At 38.8% G+C, this 27,310-nt stretch overlaps 1 protein-coding gene across 1 annotated transcript in view; it reads left to right on the forward strand.

Annotated features, from left to right (window-relative positions):
- The window catches only part of LAMA2 (laminin subunit alpha 2), a 288,465-nt gene that overhangs the window by 228,015 nt on the left and 33,140 nt on the right, over positions 1–27,310 (forward strand). The window contains exons 42-50 of the mRNA XM_026070008.1: positions 1,062–1,244; positions 2,892–2,897; positions 4,003–4,157; positions 5,871–6,014; positions 6,928–7,061; positions 13,187–13,346; positions 18,226–18,350; positions 20,428–20,590; positions 26,558–26,702. Of these exons, the coding sequence (XP_025925793.1) occupies positions 1,062–1,244; positions 2,892–2,897; positions 4,003–4,157; positions 5,871–6,014; positions 6,928–7,061; positions 13,187–13,346; positions 18,226–18,350; positions 20,428–20,590; positions 26,558–26,702 (1,215 nt within the window). The remainder of the gene's footprint in view (positions 1–1,061; positions 1,245–2,891; positions 2,898–4,002; positions 4,158–5,870; positions 6,015–6,927; positions 7,062–13,186; positions 13,347–18,225; positions 18,351–20,427; positions 20,591–26,557; positions 26,703–27,310) is intronic.

Genomic DNA, 27,310 nt, shown 5'->3' on the forward strand with positions numbered 1-27,310 from the left:
AAGGATACCTTGGAGAATACAGGAGGAAAGCAACTCCGAGAATAATTTCATAATTTCATGGGTAACAGGTGGTAAAAAGAGGTTCCTGGAGTTGTGGGACTCCCACTCTGGTCTGGTTTTGGAATGGGAGTTCACATGGGTTCCTTTGCAAGCTGGTGTGTCCACCCTAACATTTTCTGCTTGTTCACTTTCTCCCATCTGTGGGAATTCAGAATATTTGGAAGCCCCCAGCACAGCATAGCCCAATGCTGCTGTATCATCATGGGATGTAATCCAGCATGGCAACTGCACTTGAACTGGTTAAGAGCTGTGTGTGGCCCAAGAAATATAAGTTTTAAAGCTGCCCAATTTACTAATGCATGATTCAAAAAAATACGTATTTAAATACTTACTAGTCTGTTCAATTGTAGAATCAAAAACATTACCAACTTGAATGTTTTCTCCCCAAAGATAGAGCATTTTTTTCCATTTTGCAGACAGAGAGCTGAGGCAGCATGAGACTAATTGTTTTACTGAAGGTCACCAAGGATGTCTACAGATGAGTGTGATTAAGTCATTTAGTGGACCCTCAGTCACCTGGTTCACAGGATTATTTGTTCTAATCTGTTTTTTGTCACAATTTCAGCTGAAACACATGGAACATAGGGTTAGATTTCTGTACTTTGTACACCAGAACATTGAAAGTACTATTTCTATTATAAATATCAAATATTATCTCTGATACTTGATGAGAGGCTAACCAGGGAGTCAATAACAACAAAACTGCACAAAAATTTATCTAATAAAAATAATTTGTCCTATACCTACAATTGGAGCTGTAGAGACTGTCTTTTTCTCTTCTCTGGGTGTGCTTGTTGTCTCAAAAAAGACATAAAGGGTCGGATTCTGCAGTCCATGCTTACAATTAATAAGGTCTTGCTGCATGTGAAGTAGGAGCTCTCAGAGAGAAAGGAACTACACAAGTAAAGATGGTAGCGTTCTGGTCCGGGTATATTCTCAGTACATGTGAGCAAAACTTGTGTGTTCTAGACAGTCATTTCATTATCCTTTCCTACCTACAGATACAGCTATAAAGGTGCAGGCAGCTAAAGACAAAGCAAGACAAGCCACCAATACTGCAAATGATGTCCTGGCCCAGATTAAAGATCTCAACCAAAATCTCCTTGGCTTGAGAAACAACTACAGTAAACTTGCAGATGACGTGGTGAAAACAAATGCTGTTGTGAAGGATCCTGTCAAGAACAGTAAGATCTTTTCCTTTTTTTTTTTTCTTTTTAAGTGTGTGTGTTTCATCTGATCACCCCAAAGGAAACAGAGACACTCCAAAACTTCACTTGCATAGAATTCTTATTGTATGTTGGGGTAAAAGGAATCTCTATTACTTCTGTTTTCTGGACTTTATGTATAAAAAGAGCCTTTAAATCTTAAGGACTGCTGCTAGTAGTAGGAAAAAAAAGGCTATTATCAGCAGGATGAACACGAAGTGGTTATATTTCTTTCACAGACTACTCTTTAAAGTATTTAGGTAGATGAATAACCAAAGAATTGGCCTTTGACTGGCAATTCACCACTTGATTCATAGAAAATTTCCTACACTAAACTACCTTCAATCAAATAATCAGTTCTCAGAGAAATCCTGGCTTTTCTTTCATGTGAGTTTCTATTTTTGGTGGAACACTGAAGGCATTTGAGAAGAGGGAGAATAAAAAAGAGATTCCAGGGAAACTTTTTGTATGCTCTTTGTTTTGCAGTGAATCCTGTTATCAAATGTGGCAATTGCTTTAGCTTTTTCCCTTTGGTTATGATGGAAAAATCTGAATCCTAAATTACAGCACATTTTATAGTAGAATCATAGCACACAGTATAGTAGTGCACAGCCAGGGCTGACTGCAAAACCAGAGTGTCTTTACAGAATTGTTGAAGGACTAATTCCTCAACTAATCTGGACTCCCCAGATTTGTGGTCAGTTTGACAGAGCTAGGCACCTAAAAACGTCGAGTTTAGGAGGCTGTCAGTCTAATGCTGTGAACAAATGTCTCCCTTCCAGTTGCATCTGTACCAATGAAAGAAGTTAATCCCAATGGCAGTTTGTCACTTTCTTCCTATTGGAAGTTACYGATCCATCTTAATCTGAGATATATGAGTGAGCCCCAGGCATAATCCCCATTAGTCAGACTGATCTACATTAGTTTAGGCAATAAGAAAAGTAGGTATTGATTTAAAAAAAAAAACAAAAACAGTTTGGTTAGATTACAGCAGGTTAGGGAACAAGCAAATCTTCAAAGTAGATCTAGCAGGATACTGGCAGGGTAATGATAAACATCTGGGAGGTGGCCAGAAGTTTCTTCCATTGGTGCAGCTGGCATGGCATAGATCATCTGTCCCAGTCCAAATACCCTAAGGCTATGTGTACATTAGCATTTTAATTCAGATCAGGAGTGAAATTTTGAGGTGAGTCCCTTGATTGTCCGCAGTTACCATGATCTAATTCACACTGAGGAGTGGTCTCAAAGATGAAAACTCTATTCATGTCAGATGAAGCTAAACTGGAAGATGCTTTCCAGAAACACACCTACCATTCTCCGACTGCCAATGGATATTCAGATTGCAGAGTCAGATTAGAGCAAATGCAAAGTAAAGCATCCAAAAAGCATATAGTGTGGATGTTAGGCCCTCAGCACTGCACGCTAAAGTAGACAGCCTCTCTTGTATGCCAAAATTCAGGCTCTAAATTCTCATTATGCACATGTGCAATATATAAAAGGTAATAAGTATTTCGAGACTAATCCTGTCCCTTAAATTACTTTATATTTGTGTTTAGGCCTTTAAAACATTTTCTTATGTTACCTTCTCTTTCTTCTCTTTCCTTTGTCTCCCTGTCTTGCCTACAGAAATCAGTACGTATGTTTTCTTTCTTTCTTCTTGTATTGTGCTTTTTGTGGTGATTCACTGTTTACTATCAAAGCTTCTGCATGGTGCTCCACATTTCTCATTCATTAGAATAGGTAAATAGTTACTTTTAGAAGGCTGAAAAAGTGGAACTGGTGATTCAGCAAAATTGTGAAAGGCTGTAACTAAAGGAACATCTGTTCCATCAAATTATGGGGAGAAAAAGTGACTGGCTAACTATGAAACCTTAAGAAAACTCCTGGAGGTTTGGTATCAGTGTCTGGGTTAGTATCCAAAAACTAGATGTCCAAACTGTCATGCTTTATCCAACCATAAAGCAATTATTTTTCCATTCTGTCTACATTCTTCTGGTAAGCTGCTGGTTTGTCCCTTTCAGTTATCCACACAAACCCGCACCCTAATGCTAGCCAAGTGCCGCACTTCTTAGATCCACTCATGAATTGTTAAAGAGAGGGGATAGTTCACTGGTTGTATGCTGAGAGGCAATAATGGTCATTTGGAGCTTAAAGAAAAAGAGATAAAATCTTCTTGTGAAATGAAGGCAGTTCACTTGAAAAAAGAAAATATTTGGTTTTCTGCTGCTTTTTTTACTGCTTTTGATAGCACATGCATAATTTTAAATTTGTGATCAGAATAAAGCCTTTATCTGGTTGTGACCATTATAACTGATTAAAGAATTATAGCCATCTAACCTTTTTGCAGAAATTACTAATAGACACTAACTGGTTTTCGTTAATCTAACATATTTCTTCAAAACAGCAGTAAAAAAAGAAGGTAAATACTTCATTCATAAATGCATTTTACTACAACAAATGCTTTTCATCAGTATCATCCTGACCTGAAGCATTGTTACTCCTTCAAAATCCTCCTTTAACACCTTTTTTGCTACCATTGCTACTTTAAATTGTTTTAAAATATTCATAAATTATGTTATTCTGTTCAGTTGGCTTCCTGGTCTGTGTATATCTTACAGTAGCATATACAGTTGCTTGAGTAATGTGTATGCAGAATTCTCTTGAATTTTATTATTGCTATTTATAATCACTTTCTGATACCCTGCTYTAATATTCTACTTTATTCTTTCTTACCAAGTTGCTGATGCTGATTCCAGTATTAAAAACCTAGAAAAGGAGGCAGATCGCCTACTAGATAAACTCAAGCCAATCAAAGAACTTCAAGACAACTTAGGGAAAAACATTTCTCAGATAAAAGAGCTAATAAACCAAGCTCGGAAGCAAGCCAATTCGGTAAGCCCTTCTTTCTCAGCAGGACGACCTTATGAGTATTGGTGTGATTTTATTTTCTACTTCTCTGTTTCTTTTCCATGAGGTGAATCCCTTCTAATTCTAAATATGCGTAAGGATAACAAAGAGTGAAGTATGATTTCTCAGATAAACAGAGAATATTCTGATGATTTGCGCTCTGTATGTTGTTTCTTCATTTAAAATGTGCCTTTGTTAAATCAATAACATCTGTAGGAATATATATGGAAAAGTCATTATTAAAGAAGTATTTTGGATGATAGTACAGCAGAAGAGTCAAAAAGGTATATCCATCATTGATTGATTGTGGCTACAAAACTGTATTTTCTTCCTCAGCACTGATACTGATCACTTGACTTCATAGAACTTACATTACCTGAGAATGACATGGACCATCTCAAACTCGCTTGAAAATCCTAAGTGTGTTTGCTTTTCCCATGTCCTTGATTTTCCTTGTCCGCTAGCAATTCTGAGGACTCGAATTTGGGTTAAGAGTGCATTTTCTGGTCTGATTACTCAGAATTGAGTCCATCTCCCTGACTCAGCTATATTCTAAAGTCAATGACCAGCTGGTAAATAGTAATGTTATTCAGCTTGAGATCCAATGCAATGAGGGAAGTTACTTTAAAAAAATTCTTAAAGTTGGTATTTAGGGAAACTTCCTGTATAACATACATGAAATTCCCACAGAAAAAATACACATGGTTGATAAAAACATCTACAGACTAATAGGCTCATGGAAAGGAAGTGTATTCCATATTCTCAATGAAATTTGCCCAAGATGGAGAGACATGTTACAGTGATGATGTTTGTAGTTTTCTTGCTACATTTCATCTTCTGTCTAACTACTTCAAAGTACTTAACTGCTCAGCATTTCTGAGATAGGGAAATACTGTGTTTGGTCATATAGTGGGTCTCCTTTTTGTCAAAGTTTGTCCTAAAAGCATAAGGTTATATCCTTATGTACATCTACTCTAGTAACACAAACATGTCTAGCTGGAATTGAGATACCATTGTACTGTCACTGTGTCTATGCTGGCATGGTGAAAGCAAACAGTATACTGTTTTTATCTGTGCTCAGAGCCTGAGGAAACTAGCACACACGTCAAAATGCATATGTCACTCAGTTGTGAAAAGGAAACCTAGTTATGAATACCAACTCCATTAGGGGCCAGTTCAAAGCAGTATGCAGTGATAAACACAACTGTTGGTTTAAGAATAATTGTTAAAAGGTGTCTTAAATTGGCCTAATCAAAAACATTACAAAGAAAAAAATAGATCATCTCGTCTAAAAAAAAAAGCTGTGATTCCTCCGGCACACACTACATACACTACAACACTACAGAACGTTCTTGCTGCATATTCTACTTCTAGACTCTCTCTATTGCCATTGCTGCTTTTGTCAGACCAGTGCATCTTCAAGCTATTTTTAATCCATACAGTTCCTCCTTTCAAATCTGGATGCCGGAAAGAATTTTCAGTGCCTTTTAATTAAAATACAAGAAACAATCCCAGTAAGAAAGAAAATTCCATTTCTGCCTCCTGCACGCTTAATCACAGCCAACTGCCTTGTACATATGACACAGAAATGGGAAGGACAAAAAAAGCCTAATATTCATATAATTATTTTGAAGCATCTGAAGTCATTTGTGGGATAATAAGCAGTAAACTGACTGCTTTCTGTTCTCTTTTTTGAAGATCAAAGTGTCCGTGTCCTCTGGAGGCAACTGTATTCGCACATACAGACCAGAAATAAAGAAAGGAACATACAACACCATCATTGTAAATGTGAAGACTGTAGTTGCTGACAATCTGCTTTTTTACCTTGGAAGTGTCAAGTTTGTAAGTCTGTCTCCTGTTTTCTGTGTCAGGGCTGCTAAATCAGATTGGATTACTGACAAAGAAAGAAGATGAGAAAGGCCTTTTCTTCCCTAATAGAGACTTTAAAGCAACAGTAGAGGGCCTAAAATAAACTAGATATTTACTGTCTTTTATATTAATATAGGGACTTTTAAAATATAGCTGGCACATGTTTTTATTTTAACTAGAAGTCAAACCTAAGGCTTCTATATGAACTACATTAGAACTTTAAAATTCACAGTGCAACCAGAGTAATTTTTGCTTTGCTTGTGGGTTTTCCCTTGGGAATGAAGTAGCTAATCATCTTGGATCTGTCAAAGCTCCTATTTATTATGATTTTAAGTCAAGGCTACAATTGCAAACATAATATTGATTGATAATTCAGTTTTCTATGAGCCCTCTAGCAAACAGACTTCTCGAATAAGCAAAAATAATTTAATAAATGGGAAAAATGTTACATTTCTAAAATTCAGAACTATATATTTTATTTACCTAATATAAAATGGAGAGGTTAGATGGCATCATGTATTAGCCTATAGAATCCTGACCTCTTTCTGCTATCCAATGTTTTTTTTACAAACAAAGTTACTCTGGGTTAGATTCTTCTCTTTATGGCTACAATATTAACATCTCTGTAAGTCTAGCAGCAGTTTAGCCCATATCACTGGTAGAGGACATTCACCTTATTTGGCTTAAGATTCCTAGTTTGAACCAAGAAAAGCAGGAAAAAAGGGAGTTTCTGGTGGCTGTGAGAATTCTTGTGCATACTTTACCATCTATGTATGGGTTTCTGAGGCCCCACTAGATCTTCTGAAATATGAGGAGTTAGTGTTCCAGAGACCTTCTTTTTTAATCAAAAGACGAAATTGCTTCTATTTTAATATTTTACATGTAGACTGACTTCTTGGCCATTGAGATGCGCAAAGGCAAGGTGAACTTCCTGTGGGATGTGGGATCTGGTATTGGACGAGTAGAGTATCCAGATCTGACTGTTGATGATGGATATTGGTACCGGATTGAAGCCTCTAGGCAAGTATCTATTTCACTTGCAAAATTCGGTTCCTAAAGAAAAAATGACTAATTTTAATGTGTTCTCTTTCTAATCCACTCTTCTCATGTTTGCATATCACAGGTTTATGGAAGTGTTTGCTATCTTTGAAGCACCTTTTTTTTTTAAAAAGGTGATGTCATAAATATGAGAAATTAGAATCTGATTTAATGGAAGCTTTTGAACTTTTGTCTAATACTACCAAAAGTGTATACACTTGAATTACTGTTGAAGTGTTAATTGTTGTGTATCAATAATTTCTTTTCATTAAGTATTTTCCCTCTTATGTCAATGATCTATGACTGTTTATATTCCCTCCTTTTTACTTATACTCTATCACTTCTCTTCTTTGAGTACTTTCCTTTAAAAAAACTTAAAGTTACAGATTTTGGCACTTAAACCGATAAGTACAATTTTTTTCTCCTTGAATTTCAATGAATAGCATCTTTTCTTTCTGTCATACACCAGTATCTTGCTTCTTACTCAGAATGCCATTTCAATAGGCAGAATGTCACCTCAAACTGGCAATATTTAAAAAAATACAATTTATGGAAAGTCAAAGATAAAATATTCTGAACAGTTAAACCATACAGAAAAAACTTTGCACTTCTTTGAGATCAGCTGTTGAATATTTTTTAACTTTAGAAATATAAATACCTTAATACTCAAATTTCACATTAGTTTCTTGAACCTTATATTTTGCTTTCAAATAGTAAAGTCATGACATATGGTATAGTAACCGCAGCATAAGGATTATATAATTTAAAAAAAATCCAGATTATGTTTTTAATCCCTGCCTGTCTTTGCAAAAGATTTTATCACTGATCAGTATTAATATTGGGGTGTGTGGGCAGGGGGAGGGTTGGCTTTTGTTAGCAGATAAATTATAGAGCTTCGTATAAGCAGCATGGTATTTCATATGTAAAGAATGCCATGTCAGTAGGGGGATTTTAATAGCAAACTATGCTACATAGGTACAAAGCATACATATCCTTTATCCTGTAGTTCTGAACAGATCTTAGTAATTTATTAATCTATAATGCAATCCGATATGAAGCTGAATAATTCCTGTCGCATCTTTTTATGTTAATTTCCCATAGAATTAAACATAGATGTGATAACATAGCCAGCAAATGAGGCAGAGAGGGAGTGAGAAAAAAAGAGCACTTTAATTCCTGTTATATCCCTAGCATTCAGAAGAGGAAATGGTATCCAGTTTAAATAATTTAGTGAAATCATAGAAATCAGCCATTCAGAGCAGAGAATTAAATAAAATTATTGCACATTCTCCAAAAGCTGGCTTAATTAAATCTTATTGCAAGGAAAATACAAATTGGGGTACAATACATGCTGTTAAAATCTTCATCAGTTTAGTACAGTTCATATTGTGCATACTAAAATAGCTTCATGACACAGTAACGCCAGACTTTCATTTGCAAGAAAGCTGCTTCAGCAGAATGTAGAGCCAGGGCATGGTTTAAAAATTCAGCCATCCTACAAATGCACATTGCCTATTAAGCTGGTTGTTCTTGATATAGGGCATGCATGCCATTAGTTTTGAACAAACTGAGCAAACTGCTGGATCAGCAATTTGGAACAATTACAGTTGCACAAATCTGGAGTCTAGAGCAATGTTTAGGAGAATTACATTGCAGAGACGCTGCTTGGATTTGTGGGATCAAGATGAAGTTTAGGACTGCTTGTGCATTCTTAAGGCAGACTTCATAAATCACATACCCTGCTGAAGGCTTTTTAACTTGGAACATTTTAGTCCATCCACTAACACTCCTGACTCCCTTCATAAGCTGCTGGAGAGAGTTTTACTCATTTAATTCTCTCACTTTTTTTCTCTAAATTTCTGTTCGGTTCCAGCCACAGACTTTCTCGGCAATGTGACAGAACTGGCAAATAGCCAGAGTGGTGCATCCACTTAGAAGGGGGGCTTAAGAGGAAATGCTGGCTTTGCTGAATTTTACCGTTGGGTTCAATGGGGACAGACATTGACACACAATACTAATAATATGGTGGGTTTGAAGGTTTATAGCAGTTCTTAAACAGGGATCCCAAAGGACCTTAAAAAAGATATAGGGGTGCAGAGGTCATGATTTCCCCAAGATCACTCAGCATATACTGAATAAAATCTAAAAATGAAAAAGCTGACTGTTGAGTAATGATCAGAGATGTTCACTTCAGTTAACCTCTGTGCCAAAATTTCCGGTCTGTAAGATCAATACTACTAATTACTGCATCTGTTTTCCAAAGAGGCTTTCAATTTTGCATGTCTTTTTAATTATATTCTACTAATACTTTGCATTTTATTGTATATACAGAAGTTATTATGGAAATTAAAAAAAAAATTGCATGGAATTAAAGGAAAATTTGCTTATTCCTCAAGTGTACCATATGCCTTTGGAATAAGTATATTCCCTATACTTTCATGGTACAGTAATTAAACAAGTGTCGCTTGCAGAATTACTTACCTACTTACAAAAGCAAATCTGATTGGCATTAAGAAGCCATAATCCATCAAAGTATCAATTAACGGCAGAAAACCTTGCATAAACAGTTTATATCAGAATGATTTGAAGCAGGTTCACAACATGCAAATAATGTCAATTTTGTGAACCACTCAAATGCGTGAAAGATTTTTGAGGCCCTCTGGTTCAGTGAAACAATGTCACTGACTTTAGCGGGCCTCAATTAGGAGCAGGCCCTGATTAGTTGTGATTTTAATCAAGCGCAGTTTAGGTATCACCACTGTTTCAATTGTTAATGACAAAGTTTAAGCAGTGCCCTTCCTTTGAGGAGGAAGGACGTTTGAATCAGAAATTCACTGCAGACCCATCAGCCCAGCTCAGCAGGAATTCAATCTTAAACTACCAAGGCAAATCTAACCCATAAGATTTTCTTTGCTCTCAAGGGGTCACACGATAAAGGTTCCTACATGGTATTTTGTATTCTAATGATGATGACTTGTAAAAGTCATCTCATTTGCATCATGCATCTCTAAAAGAGCAAAGCCTGCATGCATGGTGTTACATAAATTTTTCAGATGATTTGCCACAAAAGGCTGGTACCTCTTCTTTGATCAACAGATTTTGCAGGAACTGGCTATCCCTAGAGTAATATCTTCTAATCTCATGAATTGTCATGCACAGTATAGCAAAGTCTTTTTGCTGTGAAGTTAGCCAAGTGCTTTCTTTAAGCTCACTCATCCTCCTTAAGTAAGGAAGAATTATTTATGGCAGAGACCCTATTGTTAGCACTTCACTCTGTTTGAAGATGGAAGGCGTCCATACTATTTGTGACATATTAGACACCGGAAGCAGTGTCAGTCTGCTCACTGACTCCTGGGTTATTGCACTTGACCATTTTTAATCTGGTTTCACTGAATACTGATTTCAGCACAGTATAGGCTGAAAGCGCCAATGACTTGCTTTCAGAGGCATCAAATATAAGTAGTTCAATAAAAGTCTATAGTAGCTGTTAGTCTTTCAACAGCTACTACAATGAGAACCCTTTTAAGGGCTCCTCATCAATAAGCCTTTTGAAAAGAATAAAGTCAAAATGTGGAAATTCTGCTGCATGGAAAGCTATCTACTTAGATAGCATCCACTTGATTTTGTAATAAAAGGTAAAATATTGTCATCAAAAGGAAATTCCAACAAAAAAAAGATCTAGGATAATATGAATTGCTGTAGGCCACTGCTTTGAAATGATATGGTGCAGCTATATGTTCCTATATCCTTCCCGTATGCCAGATACCACTTTGGAGATTCCCTAGGAAATGCTGCAAGTTCCATCCACCTCTTTTCCAGAGCTGCCAAATCTTTGGGTTAACCTAGGGGTGATCCAGCAGCTCCAGTGGTGATATTTAGTATGCACAATGAAAGGCTTGAGATCCCTGACTCCAAAGCAGGCAAGATGGCATAGATCTACAAAGATATTGCCCATTGAATGAAGTTATATGAAACCATCAAAATTACTTAACAGCCCTGCTTTGTAGTTCTGGAGAAATTTATGGAGACTGAAGTGTTCCAACCAAACCTTTTTGTTTCTTTAAATGGTAAAATTCTCAACCAGTTCTATTTTTGGGGTAATAGATTCTGAGCCAAAGGAATTTCTGTAGAGTTTTTATAGACATAATATAGAGAGTCTTTTAGGATTTTTCCACCCTCCAGAGCCCTGGTCCAGTAAAATTTCTAAATCCACAAATTATTTAAGTACAATATAGCAATGTCTTTATTAAGCTTACTCAGTAGTCTAACGTTATGCAGTCTTCCTTGCTGTACTTTAAATTTGAGTCTTCAGTAAAGCTTTATTTAACAGAAATGAGAGTTCTTCCTGAGAGGTATGCTTTTAACTTTCAGTTTGCTTGTTACTTCAATCCCCCAAGCCCATCTTTTCTTCTAATTAGACAAAACAGGAATTTTGCATCTTTACAAGCAGCAAATTTCAGGACTTTAGAAAGTCAAAGGGAAAATTTTTAACTTTCTAGCTGTGACTTGACAATATCTTGATAGGATGGGTATCTAATTTCTTTTTAATCTAGAAAAACTACATATGAAAGTTTTAGCTGAATTTAATCACCTTTATTTAATCTGTTTACTTTCTTTTCCCTAGAAACTTTCATCAAAAATATCTGGGTTTTGAGAAGAAAATCTGTTTTGTTTAGCTTGAGAACAGATAGCAAGTAGTTTTTGGAGTGTAATCAGGTAGCCAACAAAATCTAACAGATCATTTGAAAAATAGTCATTATTACAGGTACACACACTTTGTAAACTGTTGCGGAAAAAGAAGATGAGTTTTATTTAAAACAGTGTCTTTCTGCATTAATTATCAATCACATGAGTTATAAAAGTTCCATATAATATCCATATCCATGCTGAACATCTCAGTGTTGGTTAAGGTTGCAGGATCATGCATCCATGTTAGGAATTTCCAAAGTAACATAACAATTATCATGTGAAATCCATCATTTTACTAAAAATGAGATAAAGCAGCCATTTCCCAGGTGACCCATAAATCCACAGTAGATGGTCCCCCAGTGCCTACCTCTTCTCCCAGGTGCTCCTCTACCACATTACTGGACATAGTGGATACTTCATTTGCACATGACAGGGTTTGGGTCCGAGTCAGTGCTTATTTCTACAATTGTATGGTGGCCCCATTAGAAATTAGGTGTGTTGAATTAGGTGTGTCCATCTGTTTGTGAAGAACCACTGATTTATGCTGTGACCATAAATGCCTAACAGTCTACTTCTGAATGAAAGATACTATCCAAACTGCTGTAAGATAGTAAAATATTAAGCAAATTATTGAAAAGGATTCAAAATGATTCAAAGTATTTCAAAGTTTCCTTTGAAATACCTTTTTATATACCTGCAGGACTAGGAGGTATCCTATCGCTCCACATTCTGTTCATTCTATTGTGAAACTATGTCAACCTACTGTTTCCATGCCACAAATTGAATTTTAAGGAGCAGAAGAAGAAATGTTGAAAACTATTAGAAAATAGTAAATTCTGTTGTTGTTGTTGTCATCAATTTTTGTATGTTTCATAGAGGACAGTGAGGTAACATCTTTAAACATAATGGGGTTTGTGCCTGTTTGATAAGCAACCAGACAGCTCTGCTGCAGAAAATGCAAGCTCTCCACATCCCAGTGATGTAAATTAAACTACTCTGTCACGTGATCATTCATTTCAGAGGAAATAAAATCTAATAAACTTTATGAAATTCAGAAATTTAATTTGGAACCTTGCCTACATCATTTGTTAAGTCAAGAAACAATTACTCAAGGCTAATTCTGTCACAGTAATTAAAAAAATGAAACTTATTTGTTTTACTCAATGAAAGTTTCATTTTATCTGTATAGTGAATTCTGTACAAAAAGGACACTGAGTTGAGAAAAACACTGATTTTGTGATCATGTCTTTAACTTACACAGACATAAGACAGAAAGTCTACTCTTTTATATCAAAATTGAACATACTCAAATCAGTATTACATGACTTTATTAAAAGATGCATGTAAAATAGACTATTCCCTATGTTTGGTTTAACTACTGACGCTGTGTGTTTAATTTATTTTGGTCAAATGTCTAGGACTGGAAAAAATGGCACTCTATCGGTGCGAGCTCTGGATGGCCCCAAAGCCAGCATTGTGCCAGCCACGTTCAGAGCAGTCTCTCCACCTGGATATACCATTCTGGATGTAGACGCTAATGCCATGCTGTTTGTCGGTGGTTTAACCGAAAAAATAAAGGTAAAGTGTTCTCTGTTTTACCTCACAGTAAAAATAATAAACTTTAATACATTGGCATCATTGTCATAGGTGCGTTAGTAATACATAGTACACCTGAGCTCTTGAAACATTTTTAGAATTTGCCTAGACATGTGCATAGATCTGAAGTTTGTCTTCCCGTGCCATTAGCTTGTTCTAACCAGAAGCCTGGTAGCTGCATTGGTGCAGGATTTAGCCCAAACAACTAATTCCTGCTGCGTGGCTGGGGGCTGCACTTTGGACATGCTGCTGCCCTCACTGGCTTTCAGTGTCACAGCAGCAGAAACTCAGTTCTGTCTGCGTGAATTCCCAGTCTCCTAACAACGTGTATAACCATATTCCTTTGTATTCAGGTCTACTTTTGGTGTTAGTGCTTTATTTTCTTCATTTTAGTTGATGTTTCTCCTCTGTATCACCCTTCTTTTCATGTGCTAAAATCTACCTGCATCAGATCCATGATCTATTCTGTCTTCTTTTTGCCCATTCATTTTCCGAGTGACTGCTTCTACATTGCTTAACTTAATTGGAATGAATACAAAATTTATACCAAATAGAATGGATGGAAATCTTTCCGCCAAAAAAAAACGCTCTCCGATAAGTATTAATTAGCATATATTTTCCAGTGGAACTCATTACAAAACACTTTAAATGAAATATTTTAATCCTGATTAATATTCTGACTTTTTTAATGTCAAAAATGTTAACTTTCCAAAAAAATAACATTTAACATAAAAAAAAAGTTAATATTTAAATATTCCCAGACTGTGAACTTAAGGAGCATTTATTTGCACTAAAGCTTTTGTATGTCCTCAAATATCAAAGTAGCACAATATTTTATAGTCCACCTTTCTAGTTTTCAGAAGGTTCAACTTTCTAGATGGTTCTGCTTTGGAAGTATGTGGCTAGACGCTCCCCTTCCTTGTAGTGTGGGTGCACATACCACTTTCCAGGACTGACAGAAAGACARATAGGCCTTGGAGGATACAAGAGGAATAGAAAATGTAAATTCCACTTCCTTGAAATCAGTGCCTTGAAGTCCAGCTTCAGCTTCAAGATATCCATCTGTTTTGGAACATGCTTAATGTAACTTTAGTTAGAACTTGATCAGATTCCTAGTTGAGGCTTCTGCCCAAAGAAAAAGCAACTGTGAGCAAGCTTGCACAAATACCAGCTAACTTAACTATGACACAGAATGCTTGACAAGCATTCACAGAAACTTGGGAAAATATTTCATGGGATTTTGGGCTAAAAAAATTGCAAGTCATTCGATGTGAGCAGAACTCAGATCTGTGCTCTCTGCTTTATCTGGAATAGATATGCAAAAAAAAATGAACATTTTAAAGTTCTGAAGATGCAGATGCAATGTATCTCGAAGCTTCTTGTAGCACTTTAGAGGGGTGTAAACAACTGTCATGCTCATTTTCTAATGCCATTTGATTTCATATGAGAAATAGGCAAAACAGTCGATTGAACACTTCCTTGGAGAATCACACATTACAAAAAGTAGCCTTGCTGTCATCTCTTTCTATTTTCTCCGTGCAGCCTTAAACAGAGGTTCTAGTTTGCTGCCTTCCAGCTTTCTATCTAGAGATAACTAAAGGGTTTTTTTTCCTTCTGTGAGCCATAGACAAGAACCCTCGAAACATATTTCTAAAATTAATGAACCATCAGCTGCTAAAAGTGGCTCTGTACTGTAGAGTGGCCTCAATGGCTTTCTGTACTCTATCCCTATGATCTGTTTTTCCAAAGGGAGTGAAAATAAACCAGGGAGAGCTGGTGTAATTTCACAAACCTGATAGTTTTTCTCAGGTCTCTTATATTTTTGGATTTCTGCTGTGATGGATAAATGTTTCTACTGTTGTTTTCATCACTAACAAATTTAATTATGTTAAGCATTTAAGTCCTGTTTTTTAGTCTCCATAATAACTTTAACTCTATGAGAGCTTATATAAACACTGAACAGTCCTGTTCAGTGCTTGCAATGCTGCATATCTATAATGACCAAACACACCAGTTCCTAGAAGGCTATAGCATGGTTTCTGCCCACCGCAATGCAGTGTTTAGCTATCAAAGTATAACTGCAGGCTCAGGAAGACAAACTGGCTCAAATAAGGATCATAAGTGCCATACTGAGGATTAAAAGAATCATTTAATCATTCCATATTTAGAAAAGCACTTGAAAATTTGGTTTATGCATATATTTAAATTTCATTGACTCAGTTGAGACTGTAGAAAATGCATGGTTGGCTGGCATTTGGCCTGTTGCTCTTGGGTGATCCACCAAAAGAGTCAAGGAACTTCAAACTCAAACTAAAACTTGAAGCTTATTCAGATTTTATTTTAGATTTCACTTTCGAGTTATCAGAACACACATGAGGCAAGCGCTAAAGCCTAGTAATGCCATTTGTATTTGCACAGCTCTAGAATATCAAACTTCCCAGACCAAAGCTTTGACCTGATTTCCACCTTGAAAAAAATTCTTACATTTATATTAAAAACCCAGAGAATCAGAGATATTACAGAAATACAGCAATAGCTCTCCCTGCAGCAGTATTGTGCCATGGCATAAAATAGTTAGTGCCTAGTGCTAGCTTCTGCAGCAAAGCTGTCACATTAGGCATATTTTTTACTTAYTTGATGTCATATCTAGTTTTGAGTTTTATAAATAGCTTATTGCTAAACAAAGAGCTCTGTGTTGCAGCCTGATGGTAGAAGAACGTAAGTGAGGCAAAGTGGTAAAGAGAGATCGCATCTATTCTTTGAGTAACCAGGCCCCAAAGCTGGTACCTACTGCTTTAATAAAAGATGTCACCATTCTTAACAAACCTTGTCTCACTTTAATTGCACTGTCAGAGAGAAAATTGGTTTGAATATTTCAATATTTAGTATTATGTCTACTGTTTGTTACTTAATGTTTACTGTTATTTAATATTTTGTTATAAATATTAACTTTGGGTATTTAATATTTAAGTACTAAAATTATTTGAATAGCACTTAGACAACGAGAATTAATAATGAAGCATCATGAAGTGTGTATTTAAGAAAAAGATAAGCTGTAGAAATGGCAGCAGAATCCCTAAAGGAAAAGGGTTCAAGAGTTCCTGATGTACTGGGGCCAGGAACATGGTAATGGTTAAATCTGAACTCTTTCCTGAAAAAAATGATATATATATATATATATTTTTATCCTTTAGTTAGAAACAGTGAGGCAGAGGTGGGTAGTGAGCACAGTTCAGCACTTAATACAGACATTAAGTGCAAGATGCAGTGCTGAACTGGAGCATGAATTACAGATGCTCCAGAAATTCTGATGCCAGAACACAGGTTTTCAACCTCAATAAGAATTCTTTAGACTTTTTTTTACTAGAACCATTTTTTCCATCTTAGCCAGGAAAACCATCCTGAAATCTGGTTCTCCTACAGGTAACTGAAGAAGAGGGCAAAGGTAGGAAGACACTGTATTGAAAGTTTGGTATGACTGGTGTATTTCCAAGTTAAGGTTTTAAACATTATCATACTTGCTCTGTTCAGGCACAGTCTGTGAACTAAAAGAAAAATGATAGCTTTAGGGTTTTTTGTAAGTATATTTATCATGGTACTGTTGTCAAGCTCACAAAATGAAGTCTTTCACTGAATATTTTTTTCAAAAACCTTGAAGATCTTTGGACATTTAGCAAGATCACTGATACTTTCAAAACCTTTGTCTCACAAATGTGCTTTTTCATATTACTGGGTTTTGGAGTGCATGAGGTTAGATTTGTCCTGGATTGTTGTCCACATCCCTTTTTGCATGCACTTTTTGCAGTGTATTCAAAAAAATACTCATTTTCGGTTTTTAAGAACATCTTTCATTTGACTTGAGTAGAAGACTATGATACTTAGATGTCATGAATTTCTCAGAAGTGACATTAAGTTCATACTTGTTGCTAATTAAAACCTTTCCAATTACTTGGGAAATATCACCACCACATTAAGTCTTTTGAGTCATACTTTACCTTGAATATTTTCAAGTTGCACTCTTATTCTCTTGCACAATCTTAATATTGGTAATTGCTATATGGAAAACAGCAGGTGCTTGTCTATCTCAAATAGTTGAGTATATAGATTTTCAATCAGCTCATATTGATGAAGTGAAATTTAAATGAAAACAGATATTTTTAGAAAGATCATTTTGAGCTGAGTATTCTGTGTACTGTCAAATACCACTTGATCATAGCACCATGTTATGATCAAATGAGCACTATCCCATCTGTGTGGCCCTAGTTTAATGAGTTTTGGTGGGATATGAGGTTTGCTTGCTTTGCCATCTGTATTTTTTTCTGCAGCCAAAACACAGCGTGATTTTTATAGGTGTAGCCGGCTGAGTTCACGGTCAGTCTTTTAGCTTGGATGATCCACTCAATTTTCAGGCTTTTGAAAATTAAGTAAAGTGGAAGCAGTTTGCTTGTTGTATGGTGGGCAATATTTCCTGTAGTGCCTTCCATGACGCCTTAAAGAAAAACACAGACAGAGCTTGAAAAGAATCTGCTCTTCAACAAGTGCTAGTGGGCAGCTCTCTGACCAGCCAGGAAAGCAGACGGTGCAGGGGAGCCTGGAGGAGCCCCAGGTTCTCCAGGAACCATTCTGCTTTCCCCACAGTCTCAAATAAATAGGGTTTTCTATCCTGACTGATACAAGATTTAGCTCTCCTTTTTGCTGATCAGTTGTTCAATAGGAGGGCTTGTCAGATTAAATATTACTGTTGAGATTTAAAATAATAAGCATCTTCCTGTATTTCTGATTTTCATGCCAGTTGTGCTGTCAAGACACGGTAGGTCACTGAAAATTGAATTCTAATGAGGTTTGTGGTTTCTCATTGCAGAAGTCGGATGCTGTAAGAGTCACCACCTTCACTGGCTGTATGGGTGAAACTTTTCTGGACAGCAAACCCATAGGACTGTGGAATTTCAGGGACATAGAGGGCGACTGCAAAGGATGTGCTGTCAGGTTGGTAATACATTGGTGGCTTCTTATGCCACTTTATGAACCTGTCTGTGATGACAACGCCTTCTGTTATAAGCAGTAGGAATTTCTACAGCAACCATCAAGTTCCAGTAGGCAACTATGATCCGTACATGACACTGCGAGTTGTAGGAAGTACAAAGTTATGTTGAAATTATGCCGAAAGGAGAAGCATCTAATCTGAGTGGTCAGGATCATAACAGAACAAGGACAGCTGGTGCAGCAGCACTGTGATGGAGAGGCTCCTGCTAACCAGTAACCAGGATCAGTCAAAACACAAGAGAGGGCGATTTCCACAGTGGGACTGAGTCTGACTCGCAGACTGGATTCTGCAGCTCTGGTGCCTGGGCCTCTCATGCAGCATGGGACAGACTCAGGTGACTCAGGGTGCCTTTCACAGCCACCAGAGTAGTGAGCAGAGGCCCTCAAAAGAGAAAGGTGTTTTATCTCCTGTCCCTGTCGGAGAGCTCAGGTGCCAAATAGACTAAATAGCCCAGCTGTGCTGGGCCAGGGTTCACATATATAGGCATATATAGGCTCCTGAACTCTCTTCAGGAAGTCTGCAGCAAAGTTTTTTTCTTCCTTTCCAGGTGTGTCTTTGTCTCTACAGAGCTGCGATCCCTCTTCATGCCTCCTTCCAACCAAACAAATCTCCCACGCTTTACTGTGCAGTGTTTCAGCTTCAAATGCAACATTGATGAGGGCCCCCATACAGAGGCACAGCCTGATATTACAGCACAGACCTGGGAATTATCATGTAAAAAAGACTTAGATTGTGGGTCTCCTGCTTTATGGCTTTCACGGTGACCCGCTACATGAAAGTAGCATTGTCCTTGTGTACTGCTGCTTTTCAGTGAATTTGGCAGTGGCAGTTTATTGTATCATGCTTATCCTGTATTAGATAAAGTGTTGACTCACTCAAGGAAGTTAAGAATAGGCTGGTTTTCAAACTAGACTACTAAGGCTTAGCCCTTTGTAAATGATGGAAACTCCAGTTTTGAATAAAAACAATTTTGGAAACACCAGAGGATTTCCTTGGCCAATAATGTAGGCCCTTGACACTTAGGTGGCAATTTAAGCATCGTGATGATGGATATATGTGTTTCAGTTCCAAGCACGTAGTGGAGATGCATAAACCTTTATGTGGATCTCTGCCTAAATTTAATTTTCTCATTCAGTCAGTGATAGTGTAGAACTACTTGCTTAGAAGAGAGAAAAAAAAAGGATTGTAAAAAGAATACTAGACTTTGAAATTTGTAGAAAACTGCATTAAAGCTCCCTCTTACCTTAACTCATTGTTTCAATAGCATGAGAGTCCTGTTCTTCTGGAAAATGTATTTGCAACAAATTGCTGTTAAACATTACCATGGAGGGCTACAGGCCTACATTCAAGATCCTTTTATGTGTGTCCAGATAAATGAGAAACATGTTCCTAGCCAGTATTTCACATGTAGGTTCCTTGTTCAAATCTATTTATGTCTGTGGTTAACCCAACTCATTGCCGTCCTGCAGCTGTCTGGTCTGTGTGACAGAAATGGACAACAGTCTACATCATAAAGATCATATTCAACAATCTCACAACCTGAGCTTTTCTGTTCTATAATGAGAGGAGTGCCAAAAAACTGTGGAGGGACTGGTGCTGCTGATCCTGCAGTGTTTGTAATTTGTGGGTAAACAGAGAATCGCAGTTTCCAAGTTTTCACTCTGGAGCCCTCCAAAAGTTGTAAAATCACTAACAATAACAAAAGTAAGACTTATTACAAAATGAAAGATTGCGTAATGCTATTTTACATTGAAGGCTGCACAATGAATCACTACAAACTGAGAGATACATAAGACAGGTTCCTCTTCTGTCTTCCTCCCAGAAGTGCTTTTGTTTTGGATACCCAGTGAGCTGACCTTAGAGCTTCAATTGTCAGAAAGGGGCTTTGATATAAAATCAAACCAAGTTCGGGCAGGCTCCTAGAAAGCATCCTCTCAACCCCCCTTTTTTTTTATTTTTTATTTTTTTCTTTTAACCTCACATGGCAAGGGAAACTGGTTGGAATTTCCTCCTTTTCAGCCCACAGGTGGCAGACAGTGAAGGGACTGTCCAGTTTGATGGTGACAGCTACGCAGTGGTGAGTCGCCCAATCCGCTGGAACCCCAATATTTCCACAGTCATATTCAAATTCAGGACCTTCTCATCCAATGCCCTGCTGATGTATCTTGCTACCGAGGACTTGGTAAGAATGAACAAGTAACCTCCACTCTCCTCACAGGTTTCACTCTATCTTTACAATGATTGAATTTGTCATAATAGGAAAGCAAATAGAAATTGAAAATAAAACTGTTCTGGAATGATGCAATCTGGTATCTGAGTGAAGACAGAAAATACTGTTGCATGGAAGTTGACATCTGGATATTAGACTGAGGGGAATTCCAGCTTTTCTGAAACTATTAATGAATTTAAGTTTACCCAAATACTTACCTGTGCAAACATTGCCAGTTACAGTTATACTTTTATAGCTTGAAATATCAGCAGGTGGAAGGGAAAGAATATGAGAAGAGACAGAACTTTTAGTTAAAAGTACTACTAATACATGGGAAAAGTTTGGGTCTAAGCTGAGTGGCAGTAAAGGGGAACTGAATGGTGCAACAAACAGGATGTGACGGTGATAACATTTTTTATGGAGTTTACAAATGGTGTCTTTTACAGCTGAACTAGAGAATAGAAAACATTGGTTATAAAGCTGTTCAAGATTTTATTCCTGTGCGTTTTCAAATGTGCATGGATAATAGAGAAATGTTAATGGAGGAAGTAAGCAGGCTGTGTAGCATCCGAGAAGATGAGCGAGAGATAGATAGGATGTTCTCAGAGACCTTACAGCTTCAAGAGTCTCAACCCCCCACAGCAGTGTAGATGCAGGCGGGCTCTGTGCCATGTGGAACAGTAAGTCATAACGCTGTAGGAGACGAAGGTTGGAAATTGGTCCCTTCTCATATGAGGAGAAAGACTCTTACTCCTCCTGAAGACTTGCAGTTGATGAACAGGTTCAGTGCCCTCCAAACTGAGGAGGAGCTGGGCATGGCTTCAAGTGAAGCAACTGGACCTACAAACCCTGTGACATGCAGGATCACCCAGAAGAAGCAGCAAGCGATTATTGTGGATGATTCCCTCCTGCAGGGGACAGAAGGCACCCATCTGCCGACCTGACCTCTTGTCTAGAGAGGTTTGCTGCCTGCTGGGGACTCGGATCCAAGATGTCATGGAAAGACTGCCAAAGCTCATCAGCCCGTTCAACTATTACTTGCTGCTGCTCTTCCACGTGGGCACCAACAATACTGCCAAGGGCAACTTGGAAAGTCTCAAATGGGATTACAGAGCTTTCAGGATGGTGGTCAGGGGTCTGAGGACCCAGGTCGTTTCCTTCTTGATCGTGCCAGTGAGGGGGAAGGATGGGAGGAGGAGTAGACAGATACTGCAAGTAAACAACTGGCTGCACAGCTGGTGTCAGCAACAGGATTTTGGTTTCTATGACCATGGAGCCCTGTTTGAAGATTGACAACTGACTGGGAGAGTTGGGATCCACCTCACTAAGCAGAGCACACACAGCTTTGCCAACAGGCTGGCCAACCTGGTAAGAAGGAGGGCTTTAAACTAGGAAAAACAGGGGAAGGGGAGAGTTATAGAGACCACGCAGTCAGCAAAACAGGGCTTAAGTTGGGATATCTCAAGCAATTGCATGCAGCTAAGGAAGTACCTACAAGACAAGACTATGGGGAAACCTCTTGCACCCCTTCTGGGAAATCAGCATGTTCAAATACCTCTCTGAAGTGCCTGTACACAAATGCACGCAGCATGGGGAATAAACAGGAGGAATTAGAGCTCTGTGTGCAGTTGCAGGGCCATGATCTCATTGGCATTACAGAGACATGGTAGGATAGCTCGCATCACTGGAATGCTGCCATGGAAGACTACATGCTCTTTAGGAAGGACAGGCCAGGAAGGCGAGGAGGGGGTGTCGCCCTTTATGTGAGAGAGCAACTGGAATGTATGGAGCTCTGCCTAAAGGGTAGATGATGAGCAGTTGGAGAGCTTATGGGTAAGGATTAAGGGGCAGACTAACATGGGTGACACTGCTCTGGGTGTTTGCTACAGGCCACCTGATCAGGAAGAGGAAGTAGATGAGGCCTTCTACAGACAGCTGGAAGTAGCCTCACGATCCCAGGCCCTGGTTCTCATGGGGGACTTCAACCACCCTGATATCTGCTGGAAGGACAACACAGCTAAGCACAAACAGTCCAGGAGGTTCCTGCAGAGCACTGATGATAACTTTTTGGCACAGGTGGTGGAGGAGCCGAGGAGAGGTGTGCTGCTGGACCTCGTACTAACAAACAAAGAAGGACTGGTGGAAGATGTGAAGGTTGGGGGCAGCCTCGACTGCAGTGACCATGAGATGGTGGAGTTCAGGATCCTGTGAGGAGGAAGCAGGGCAGAAAGTAGGATCACAACCCTGGACTTGAGAGCAAACTTTGGCCTCTTCAGGGACCTTCTTGGAAGAATCCCATGGGATAGGGCCCTAGAAGGAAGAGGGGTCCAAAAAAGCTGGTTAATATTCAAGGATCACCTCCTCCAAGCTCAAGAATGGTGCATCCCAATGAGCAAGAACTCAAGAAAGGGGGGAGGCAGGAGACCTGCATGGATAAACAAGGAGCACCTGGCAAAACTTAAAGAGAAGAAGAAAGTGTACAGAAGGTGGAAGCAGGGACGGGCCACCTGGGAGGAATATAGGGACATCATCCGAGTATGCAGGGATGGGACTAGGAAGACCAAGGCACATTTGGAGTTTAATCTGGCAAGGGATGTCAAAGACAGCAAGAAGGGCTTCTTTAAATACATCAACAACAAAAGGAAGACTAGGGAAAATGTGGGCCTGCTGCTAAATGGGGCAGGGGCCCTGGTGACAAAGGATACAGAAAAGGCAGAGATACTGAATGCCTTCTTTGCTTCAGTCTTTACTGTTAAGACCAGCCCTTAGGAATCCCAGACCATGGAGACCAGGGAAAAAGTCTGGAGAAAGGAAGACTTTCCCTTGGTGGAGGAGGACTGGGTTAGAGATCATTTAGGCAAACTTGACATCCAGAAGTCCATGGGCCCTGATGGGATGCATCCCCAAGTGCTGAGGGAGCTGGCGGATGTTATTGCTAGGCCACTCTCCATCATCTTTGAAAGGTCATGGAGAACAGGAGAGGTGCCTGAGGACTAGAAGAAAGCCAGTGTCACTCCAGTCTTCAAAAAGGGCAAGAAGGAGGACCCAGGAAACTACAGGCCAGTCAGCCTCACCWCSATCCYTGGAAAGRTGATRGAKSAGCTMATCCTGGAKGYYATCTCCAAGCAYGTGGAGGAYRAGAAGGTGATGAGGAGTAGTCAGCATGGCTTCACCAAGGGGAAATCATGCTTAACCAATCTGATAGCCTTCTATGATGGAATGACTGGCTGGGTAGATGAGGGGAGAGCAGTGGATGTTGTCTGCCTTGACTTCAGCAAGGCTTTTGACACTGTCTCCCAAAACATCCTCATAGGTAAGCTCAGGAAGTGTGGGCAGGATGAGTGGACAGTGAGGTGGATTGAGAACTGGCTGAATGGCAGAGCTCAGAGAGTTCTGATCAGCGGCACAGAGTCTAGTTGGAGGCCTGTAGCTAGCAGTGTTCCCCAGGGATCAATACTGGGTCCAGTCTTGTTCAACTTCTTCATCAGTGACCTGGATGAAGGGACAAAGTGCACCCTCAKCAAGTTTGCTGATGATCCAAGACTGGGAGGAGTGGCCGATACCCCAGAGGGCTGTGCTGCCATTCAGAGAGACCTGGAGAGGCTGGAGAGGTGGGCGGAGAGGAACCTCATGAAGTTCAATAAAGGCAAGTGCAGGGAGGAATAACCCCATGCACCAGTACAGGCTGGGGGCTGACTTGCTGCAAGCAGCTCTGCAGAGAAGGACCTGGGAGTGCTGGTGGACACCAAGTTAAGCATGAGCCAGCAGTGTGCCCTTGTGACCAAGAAGGCCAGTGGTATGCCGGATTGCCTTAGGAAGAGCATTGCCAGCAGGTCAAGGTAGGTGATCCTCCCCCTCTACTCAGCCCTGGTGAGGCTGCATCTGGAGTGCTGTGTCCAGTTCTGGGCTCCCCAATACAAGAGAGACATGGAGCTACTGGAGCCAGTCCACCAAAGGGCTGCTAAGATGATGAAGGGACTGGAGCATCTGTCATATGAGGAAAGGCTGAGAGACCTGGGACTATCCAGCCTTGAGAAGWGAAGGCTYAGGGGGATCTTATCTATGTTTATAAATATCTGAAGAGAAGATGCAAGGATGACAGAGCCAGACTCTTCTCAGTGTTGCCTGGTGATAGGATAAGAGGCAATGGGCACAAACTGAAACACAGGAAGTTCTGTCTGAACATGAGGAAAAACTTCTTTACCGTGGGGATGACTGAGCACTGGAACAGGTTGCCCAGAGAGGTTGTGGAGTCTCCATCCTTGGAGATATTCAACAGCCGTCTGGACACAATCCTGGGCAACATGCTGTAGGTGACCCTGCTTGAGCAGGGGGGTTGGGCTAGATGATCTCCAGAGGTCCCTTCCAACCTCAACCGTTTTGTGATTCTGTGTGATTTATAAAGACCTCTGGCCAGATCTTCACATGAATCTGGAATAACTGGGTTTCAGCATCTGTGATCCAGATTTACTTGCAAGCCTGACTGGGAACAGAATCCTTTCCTTATCCTTTTCATATGGATCAAAAATTATGTACAGTAGTTCTCAGTGTTAGGCATGTCTTGAAGCATTTATGGAGCACTCACTATTTTATATGTCAGAAAATGCATTTGGGTAAATCAGTCTTATTTCCAATTTCTGTAACTCTCTTTTTCCTCTTGGGAAAGCTGAACAGAATTGCTGAAATTATTGAGGCAGCAGGTGCTGCCTTATTGTCAGTGACTGACTTTACTAAAAGATAACATTGTATTATGAAAATTATATCTTTATGTAGTTTTTTATAATTGTTATTTAATTCTTATAATTGTATCTTGATAGTATAATTATGTAATTATTTTATATCATTCTATGTAATTATTATTACTTTATGCATTTTTTATATAAAAAATGATACAATTTTATTTGTGAACGAGACTGGAAGTAAGCCATGGAGCAGGAAGGCAAGCAGTTCCTGATAGAACCTCTCTCTTAAAATACGGTTCCAGAGTATGAAAACTTTGAAGATGCTTATAATGCATGGATAGAAATACATAAGCAGCTAGAGTACTGACTTTATTAAATTTTACTCTTTTCTCCTTAGCATAAATTTGTGTTGGTATGCATGACATTATTCTCCCAGTTTTGCAGAAGTATTCAGCACATAGTAAACTTATCTGCACTTTCCCTATATCTGTGCAGCACAGACAGAACTAGCCATAAGCAAGATGATTACTAAACTTGAAATTTCTCTGATACACTCATGTCCTGGGTCATAGTTCCACCATTATTTGCTTGCTGCCTTCCAGTTACCTGGCTGTTTGTTTTCCTCTTTGTATCCTGCCAGATATTTTTCTGTAGATATTGAAGTGTATACCATGGCTGCAGTCAGCCATCCCCGGTTACTACTTAGATATTGGTATCAGTGGTTGATAAGAAAAAAAAAGTTCATAGCTCTATACTGCTCCATCAGTATAGATTATTGTTTGGAAACCCTGGTGAAACAAGTCTGTTTCACCATCTTTAGTATTGTTGTTTTCTGCCTTGCAAGTTTAAAGCTACCTGATATACGTAATAAATACACTAAATGTAGTACAGAAATATACTCAACGCTGAGTATTAATTTCAGGTAATTATAATTTGTATTCCTGTCTTCAATCTGAGAAAATTGTAGTACAGATTCTCCAGCAAAACTCCAGTTAATTTAGCAAAACTCCAGATAAGTGAGCAATCCAAAGTAGAAGAAATGGGAAAAAAGGGAGCTTGTTGGCACTAGACTGTGGTACATTACAGTTCTGGGCAGTAAACACCTAAGTAGATTTACAAAAGCGATTGACAAAAGTTGTCTATTGCCACTCAAAAAAAGAGAAAGTATTTGTTTAATGTCATGTGTCTCTTATCTGAATGACCAGGAACTATAATTCATGTGCTTTTCACCCCTGTATCTAATCCCTTTCATTCACAGAAGGATTTCATGAGTGTAGAACTCAGCGGTGGGCATATAAAAGTCAGCTATGATCTGGGTTCAGGCACTGCTTCTGTTATCAGCAACCAAAATCATAATGATGGCAAATGGAAATCTTTCACCCTGTCAAGAATTCAGAAACAAGGTGAGTTCCTATGGAGGTAACACCATGAGTTTCCTAATTACCCTATCCAGCACAGCTAACCGTCTAATCATGGGGAAGATGATGTACAAAATTGCTGGAGTTAGAAAGTTCTAGGAACTTCTGTGCAGATTGCAGGTGTGTTAGGTTGGATATGAGTGATTGCAGTGTCAAACAGACCTTTTATGATTTTCTCTGAAACTGTTAGCTTAATTTTCAAGCGTAATTCTGCTTTACAGCTGGGTAAATGACATCCTAAAATGCTTTTGAGTGAAAAAAGGAAGCTTTTTCATGAATTCCCTGATATTGTTCAAAATCATAAAACAAACCTATGTGATTTTTGTTGGGACAGCAATAGCTTTTATGCTATACAGTCCTCTCATACTCAGTGTATCCCAAAGTGCTTGAAAAAAATACTGACTTAGATACTGATAGTACAGTATCTTGGTAGACAAACACAACAGTCATTTGATATTCAGTAATGATATGCCAGGTGCCAGCACATGAATCTGCATGGAGGCAACTGGGGATATTTTGAAAAGTGCCACTGACTTTTTAACCTTTGTGCAAAATGTGAAGTGGTAGCATTTGATAAGATCGGTAAGAATCGT

The sequence above is a fragment of the Apteryx rowi genome, unplaced genomic scaffold (assembly GCF_003343035.1).
Source record: "Apteryx rowi isolate R43461 unplaced genomic scaffold, aptRow1 scaffold_301, whole genome shotgun sequence".
NCBI classification, from domain to species: Eukaryota; Metazoa; Chordata; class Aves; order Apterygiformes; family Apterygidae; genus Apteryx; species Apteryx rowi.